Source organism: Malaclemys terrapin, chromosome 3 (assembly GCF_027887155.1).
Source record: "Malaclemys terrapin pileata isolate rMalTer1 chromosome 3, rMalTer1.hap1, whole genome shotgun sequence".
Lineage (NCBI taxonomy): Eukaryota > Metazoa > Chordata > Testudines > Emydidae > Malaclemys > Malaclemys terrapin.
The window spans coordinates 60,062,308-60,070,233 of record NC_071507.1 but is presented as its reverse complement, the minus strand read 5'-3'; the positions used below and the strand labels follow the sequence as shown (position 1 = coordinate 60,070,233).

The 7,926-nt window shown below is 41.3% G+C and overlaps 1 protein-coding gene across 1 annotated transcript in view; it reads right to left on the bottom strand.

Annotated features, from left to right (window-relative positions):
- Positions 1-5,758: 5,758 nt before the first annotated feature.
- Positions 5,759-7,926, bottom strand: part of KCNK5 (potassium two pore domain channel subfamily K member 5) — a 56,965-nt gene continuing 54,797 nt past the window's right edge. Inside the window, exon 5 of the mRNA XM_054023867.1 lies at positions 5,759-6,898. Within this exon, the coding sequence (XP_053879842.1) occupies positions 6,078-6,898 (821 nt within the window). The 3' untranslated portion in view covers positions 5,759-6,077. The remainder of the gene's footprint in view (positions 6,899-7,926) is intronic.

Below are 7,926 nucleotides of genomic sequence, written 5' to 3'. Positions count from 1 at the left end.
GCGTGCCAGAGAACCCAGCTGAAATGCAGGCAGCTGCGAGAAGGCTGTCCAATGTGAGAGTTTCACAGGCCATACAGGACACCTGCCAGCCCTGTTTATTGTGGGCAGGGTTAAATTTTCCTCCCATCTCCCTCTTTTCATCACGTACGTAACCCAAATAAAACCACATTCCTCGGTAGTTACACAGAGTCCAGGCATGGTATGTAGGATCAGCTCCCTCATTCACACTCTGACTCAGAGTGTAATTCTACCCGTTTGCAAGAGAGAGGGGCAAAGTCTAATAGATATTGCACTTGCATAGTAACCTTTCATTCAAGGGGTCTTAGAGCACTATGTATCATCCATGTTTTACAGGAGTGTAAACACTAAGGCAAAGAGGTAAAGTGACTTGCTCAAAGATATCTGATGAGTCAGTAGCAATCAAATAGTAACTAGAATCATGGCCCCGCTCTAGCCACTAGACAACACTACCTCATAGCAGCAGGGATGCCACCACAAAAACTGACAGGAGCACATCCCCAAACTTTCAGGCTCAAGGCTGGTTAGGCCCTTTTGGGGAGAGCACTCAAAGGAAATCACCGGGTGTTACAGGAAGGTTTGTCTGAGTTTTACCCTTTGGAATCTTATCCCCACGAGTCAGAACTTAACAGTATCCCAGTCTGGTACTTCCCGTCATCAACTGCTAGGTGTTAAATAGCTGGAGCGTGCCCTTGGGTGTGTACCTAGCATACACCTACCTATCAGGCTATGTTCAGACTTGGGTGCCTAAAGTTAGGCATGTGCAGTAAGCGGCCTGATTTTTCCTCAAGTGTCAGTCACCCCATCTTCCACTGATTTCTATGGGAGCTGCTGGTTCTCTGTACATTAAACTGCCGGAGGCAGAAAAGTGCTGTTAGGTCTTCTAGCCCATTCAATGGCCACCGTAAGATTGTTCCTACAGTTCTAATACAGTATTTATTTATTTGTTATCTACCTCCCATTCAGACATTGTGGAGTGAAAGATTTGGAGAGCGGTTGTGGGTACACAAGCATATCCATATGACCTTTTGGCTAGCCTTCCAAATGCTGATCTCTGTTCCAACATGCCTGTCTTTTTGACAGACTTTGCTCCCTCAAAGTGCAGTGTATTAACTTACAACTTGCTGTATCAGGGCCTCAGCTTTTTGGAACAAGACCAGCCTTGTCTGTGAATTACAATACAAAATGTATAGTGTTATAGAAATAAGACTCAGTTCCTTGATACCTCTCCCCTCCCCCCCAATTATGACTGGAGAAAACAACTTGTACATTTCATGTTTTATTGCAAAATATTAAAATAAATTACATTTGACACCGAGTTATCCAATATTTACATACATTGTGATTCCAGTGACAGTCACCAAACAAACAAAGAACAAACAGATGTTGTATCTGTTCATGTGACGGAGTGACAGAAGAAGTGAGATCACCAGGACTGTACAGACTAAAAATCAGGGGCTCTTTTTCATATATAAGTTAAATGCATCAAATTAGTAGACTGAAGCCTAGAAGGCAAGAAGAGTATAGAAAAGATAGAGCTCTCAGGCTCCTATTAAGGTCAATAGGTTTTTGTATTACTTTTTTGTTTCTATTTTACTGAGAATGTTGGTATATTTTTTATCTGTACCACTCAAATCAAATGGAGAAAAAAAAATCATCTCTTATGCAGGATGACAAGGTGTTTGTCAGTAAGCACTGGTTTTGGTTTTATTTAAGTTTTGTGGCGTCCATTGGCAGCAATGGATTCACAGAAACCCCCAGCACTGGAAGAACACGGCTCTTTTTGTCTATTATTCAGCAGTTTTGTACCAATGTATCAGATTTGTTAGTCTGCCTTCCACAAAACACACACACCATTGAAACCCATTTAGTCACCCTCAAACCGGTCTAACTGGCATAAGACAGAGGGGAGAGCAAAGTGGAAGATGAGGCCGCTTTGTCTTTTTAATTTGGATGTAGGAACAACATTTCAAAACACAACATAAAGACCTGGTTGCAACTGCCAATGTCTTTTACAGCACTGGATCGTCTTGGCAAATGGAAATCAGGCATGAGAGGGGAAACCATGCTCAGATTTAATGGCCCAGAGGTGGCTGGAAATAGGTTAGCAGCTGGAAGGATTCCACCCCCACACCACATCTATATCTGCCATAAATTTGTTTTTTTATTAAAGTTAGCAGCTGACCCACATAATCCCACCTATAAAACTGAAATGATTGAAGAACAAACCCCAACGAAATTCTAAATGGTGGCAAATAGTAAACTTAAGTTTCCTTGAACTACTTCACATTTTCCCCAAGCAGCATCTGGGAAATGAAACTAGCTATAGGCACTTTTATGTTGAAGAGCTAAAACACTGGACACACTTCTGATTCATTACATGAGAATCAAAGGGCAAGAAGACAATGCTAGTTAATGCCCCAGACTGTTGCTTTTCTTAAAATGTGGAAGACAGGGGACAAAGAGGGCTGGCTGGCTGGCTTAGAACTCAAGCAATTCTGAGATGGCCCCAGATCTGAAAAATACTTTCGGGGGAGGGAGAGAAATCACCTCTTTGGTTTTGTGCTGGCCTTCTACAATGTACCAATTAAATCCCATTTAATTGGTGCATAGCCCTTGTGCTGGCCCACTGCAAAGAGGTGAATTTTGCCCAGTAGCGTTACAGTAAGGCACGTGAGTAGGTTGTCTTGAGTGAAATGTGTTTATGTCTCAAAAAAAGAATTCTGCATTTAGTTCCAGGAAAGTTAATCAGTACCTGAAAATCTATGGTGTTTATAATGTAGACTTTTATATTCTATGTCAGGAAGGTCCAAATGAGGGCCACGTCAGCAGCTTGGCAGAAGGCAGAGAGCTGCACCTTACTTGATAACATGAAACAGATTACATCCCTCCACATCTTTAAAGACACAGCTACAGTTTGATATGGAGATCGTGCAACAGTCAGAGCAGCCAAGAGACGTGTCTGGGTCATGTAATTTCTGTATTAAAGAGGAGCCATATTCTAAAGCTCCATGGACCACACTTGGGCTGCTCCTCTTCTCTACTTAACAGAGAATACCAAGCTGGACTTGCTTTCTCCATCTTTTTCAGTGTGCCTTTCTCCCTTACCCTAACCCTGCAGTTAACGGTCACTAAAACTTTGATCTTTGTGTCAACAATGGAAGACAAACTGGAGAACAAGAATAGTTTTTTGGAGTGTTTTGTTTTGTTTTAAGTAATGTGCATTTCTTTAATGAGAATATTAGACCTGCCACAGTAAAAGTCACACCTCTATAAATGAAGCACTGCCTCCCATTTCTTATGGTTGAAGGGGGGGGGGGGAAAATCACCCAAAACCCTCTACACAAGGAGGCATACCTGAGGGGCTTGGAGTCATGATGAAAGGCTGTGAAAAGAAAACCTATTAGAACTCAACAAAACCTTTCTAGTACAGACACTCATTCATTCCAGCCTGTTGCAAATCTGATCACCTAGTCACCAAGATTCCAAAAAGCAGTAAAAGTATGAAATTACACTTTGAGTTAGATTCTCTCTTCAGCCAGAATATTGTAAAGGTGGAATAACCACTGCAACCAATTAAGTTAATTCCACATTTTTGCCAACATTTTTAACAGAGCAGGATCTTGCCCTTTGTTACAATTAAGTTACACACCTTCATGAACATAATACAAGTTTCCATAGAGTAATCAATACAGACATTCCTTGTTTTACAGTAGGTGGCTTCAAAACTTCTTGTCAACATGATATCTAACTGGAGTTCTGGGTTCCCACAGTTTCTCCTCCTAATATGTAAGGAGACACCCATGATTCAAGCAGTGGCCAATATTTACAGTTATTAGTAAATTTAGTCATTCAAGATTAGTATTACAAAATCCCACACAATCCTTCTCACCGAGTTCTAGAGGTAGCAATATTTACCTCTCTCCTTCCCAAATCCATATATTTCAGTTTTAACTGTTCTCTGAACTTTCAAAATTTCTAGGGCATCTTGGAATGATTTAGATACTGTAAAACAAAAACAAAAGCTTGCCATTTTAAGTCCAAAGGTCTTGACAATTCTCTGTTCTAAAAATACTTTGGATACTGGGACACTGTCCTTTCCCCTCCCCCAGCACACCCTCCTCCACAGTGTCGCCAGTACCCAGAGTAGCAGCACCTCTTGCCAACATGTAATCAAGAGCTCACTTGAAAGAGTTTTACATGGTGTTTGCGTGGATATCTTTTTTTTTTAAAAAGGGAAGAAAAACATATTACCGTTTTCTTTTTACTCAAAACATCGGGGGTTAACGTTAAAAAAACAGCCCACAAGCCCCACAACCAACCAAAAGCTCTAATTAGAGGCAAGTAGTAAAATTTTCAGATGTGCCCAAGCGACTTAGGAGCCCAAGTCCCTTTTTCAAAAGTGACTCAGACTCCTAAGGGCTTGTCTACCCAGAGTTAGCATGAAGCAAGCCAGGGTATAAATCTACAGTGCCCTCACTTGGTGCACACTAACTGGTCAAGTGGACCCTGCTACAACACACAAAGTTCCACAGTATGCTTTCATATGGGAATATGTCAAAGCACACTAAAGAGATTTTAGTGCATGGTAGCAGGGTCCACATGGTCAGTTAGCATGCAGCAAACTAGCGCACTGTTGATTCACTTTCTTATCTGTTGTGCACTAATCCTCTGAGTAGACAATCCCTAAGTCATGGGCACGTCTGAAAATTTTACCCAAGTCTACCATTACACAACCTTCTTGGAAGTGTGTTAGAATAACCATTGAATGCCCAAGTGGGTCATGCTTTTAAAGATACCATTTTCAAAATGTGACTGTTTTTAAAACCATCTCAACTTCAAGTCTAATCTGAAGTATCAAGGTGGGGAGGTACAGCAAGAGTTTCTGAACCAGAGATAGTGATCATACTGTACAGGTTTCTGTAGCAGCTCTTCAGGTCCCTTTGACAGGCATTGCAACATTCAGACAGAATCTGATACCCAAAACGTGATTTTACTCAAAAAGACAGTTTAACTAAAACTTCATCTGTACAGACAAAGTGTATTCAAGTATTTTCTCTAAAATATGGACAGTGGAAGGACACTTTCCATGTAAAAAGTCTGACATATCCTTTGTGCTCCTCTTTACTTTGATCACGGTGGCTTCCTCTCCCCCCCTGCACAGTTCTTGGCTGCTGGACACAGTGAACTTTAGCCACAAGTGCTTTTCATGCCCCTAAGGATGATTTCATCCCAGGTAGGTTCTGGTTTGCTAATCAGGCTCTCTTTAAGCCAGTTCCTTCGGCGTTTTTTTTAATTTAATATTTTTGTTCATAAATTCACTGTTCACCATTTACTAATAACACTGGCATAACCCAGACAAACACCATGGTAGCTCTGAAGCTTCTTTACTCACCTCAACTCTGATCTTAAGTACATCCTGCTATTCCAGTACCAAGCTTCTCTTGGAGAGAGCCTACCAGTTATGCCACATCTAGTGGTAGCAAGTTGGTGATGTGTGGCTAGGATAAGACCTCACACTTATTTTCACTTGTGAGCTAGGCATGACTTGAATCCAGCTTTCCAGAGGTAAGAGGCAGTAATCTAACATGTTCTATATGCCTAAACCAGTTTGTCTGCAACTGTATAGTTTTACACCCAAATGAATTCTCCCATGAAAAGCACAATAAAAAACAAAACCAAAAAAAAAAAAAAAAAAAAAAAAAAAAAAAAAAAAAAAAAAAACCACACCACCACCACCACCACCACCAACAACAAAAAAAACAGGTCCAGTGTAACAACTTTAGTCATTTCTTCCCACTTTCTGCAAGAACTAGACGCCCAAGAGGAAGCAAGATGCCTCAAGCTTTAAATTGTCATCTTGTAACTGTTCTAACATAGACAAGCAAAGCTGATTGGACTCCAAAAAGCAACTGTTGATGACATTAAGACATAGGAGGTTTTTGGTTTGGGTGTTGGAGACAGGAGGTGCTAGCAATAAATCTGCCTTCCTCCTGCATAAATTTTGAATAGACAGTATTAACCACCTTCAAAAAACCATTGCCAAAATGCGTGCTGCTTCACGTTGTAGCTGTTACATTGTTTACTGTATTGTACACATTCATCAGTTGTTCATAAGGCACAGAAATCTCCGACTCATTACTGGTAAAGGTAGATTCATCAGAGGATGGGAAATTCACCAGTTTTTTGGGAGTCTCAGGTTCCTCTGCAAGATTGTCATCCATGGAGGACTTTGAAGTTTCCTCATCATCTGAAAGATCTTCCTCATCGTCTTCTTCCTCATTTACAAAATTTATATTGGCACTCTCAAAGATTAAGGGTCGGTAATCCCTGGAGTCCCAAGCTTCCCCTTCTTCCTCGCTGATTCGGTCCAGCTGGTTTATAAACACTGTGCCCTCCAGGGGGCGGTCTCCAGTGCGTTTGTCATTTAGGTGCCTCATAATGTGACCGTTTTTGAGTCCTAGGGAAATGTTGTCATAATCAAATGATTTGCTCTTTGTGTATGTCACCAGGGCATCCTTGTTGGCATTCTGGATATTTGGTTTGGAATTTTCTGCTTTAATCATTTTATCATTGCTTGTCTTCAGAGCCTTCTTCCCAATCTGCTTGATGAGATCATTGTAGGTCTCTTCCTTCTTGGAAAGGAAGCTGAAGATGTTCACATCCTTGGAGCTGCCCATCTGATGGGCTTTTTTAGAGGGAGAGTGATTTTCAAAGGACTCTTTCCTTTTTTTCCTCCGTTTCTTGATTGCTTTGTGGACTTCCACAAACATGCTGACCTTCCAATTGACAAAGAGTGAAAGCCAAGCTAGGCCCAGGTAAATCCATAACTCCACAAAATATCTGTAAAGGGCATGGTAGTTCACGTCCGGGTTTACACCTATAAAGAATTCAAAACAATAAAGGTTATATAACAAGTATATACAAAGTTTAAGGAAGTTTTAGTCTGGATATAACTTGAAATCCAATGAAGAATCTTCAAGAGTTTGCAGACCACCGTTTTCATACCTGCCTTCCAAGAGCAAAGTTGAAACAGAAAACATGTGGAGGTTTGCATTTAAACTCTCCTAGAATGAGCTACTGCATATGAATGATCTTTCTTTAAAAAAAAACATTTTTTTTTAAATGGGTTAGGGAGAAAGGACAATCTAGTTATCAAAGCAGAGGTCAGTAATCAAGATTCTGTTTCAAAAACTCTCCTGGATGTTTTTGGACAAGCTATGCCCAAATTTTCAGGAGTGCCCTCTAATTTAGGGCATTGAACTCTCGATATCTTGGGCTTAATACTCAGAGGTGCTGGTCAACCATAGCTCCCACTGACTTCAGTTAAGTTTTGAGCGCTTGGCACTTCTGGGGAACAAATACAACTCACTAAAGCAAAGCTTAGGTGGCTGAAGTTGGGCACCCAAGATTAAAGGTCACTCCTTAAAAATTAGGCCTCAACACCTCTGTGCCTCATTTTCTCCCACCTGAGAAACAGGGACAATGCTTGCCCCAGTGATGCTATGAGGCTTGTTTCTAAAAGTTTTGATTGCGCTAAGTGTGTGTGAGTGTGAGTGTGAGAGAGAGAAATACTTAACTCAGATTAGGATTATTGAGACAGGTATAAAGAATTCAATTGACTTTCTTGATGTCACCTAAAAGTTAGGGGCTCCGTGGTTTCCCAGCGCTTTGGCCTTACCCAAGACTTTTTCACTGATGGGGTTAGATCACAAGCCCTCTGGGTCACTCCCACATGATGAGACACTAGCAAAATCCTGTGGTTGCTAGGACCAGTGGACGCAAGGGCAGGCATGGAGCAGCGTCTCCCACTCCACAATGCTGAGACAATTCTCCTTACCTCCCCATGCCCACCTGTTTCCCACAATCTCTGCGGAGCACTGAGCTCAGGGTCTAGGACGTGCCATT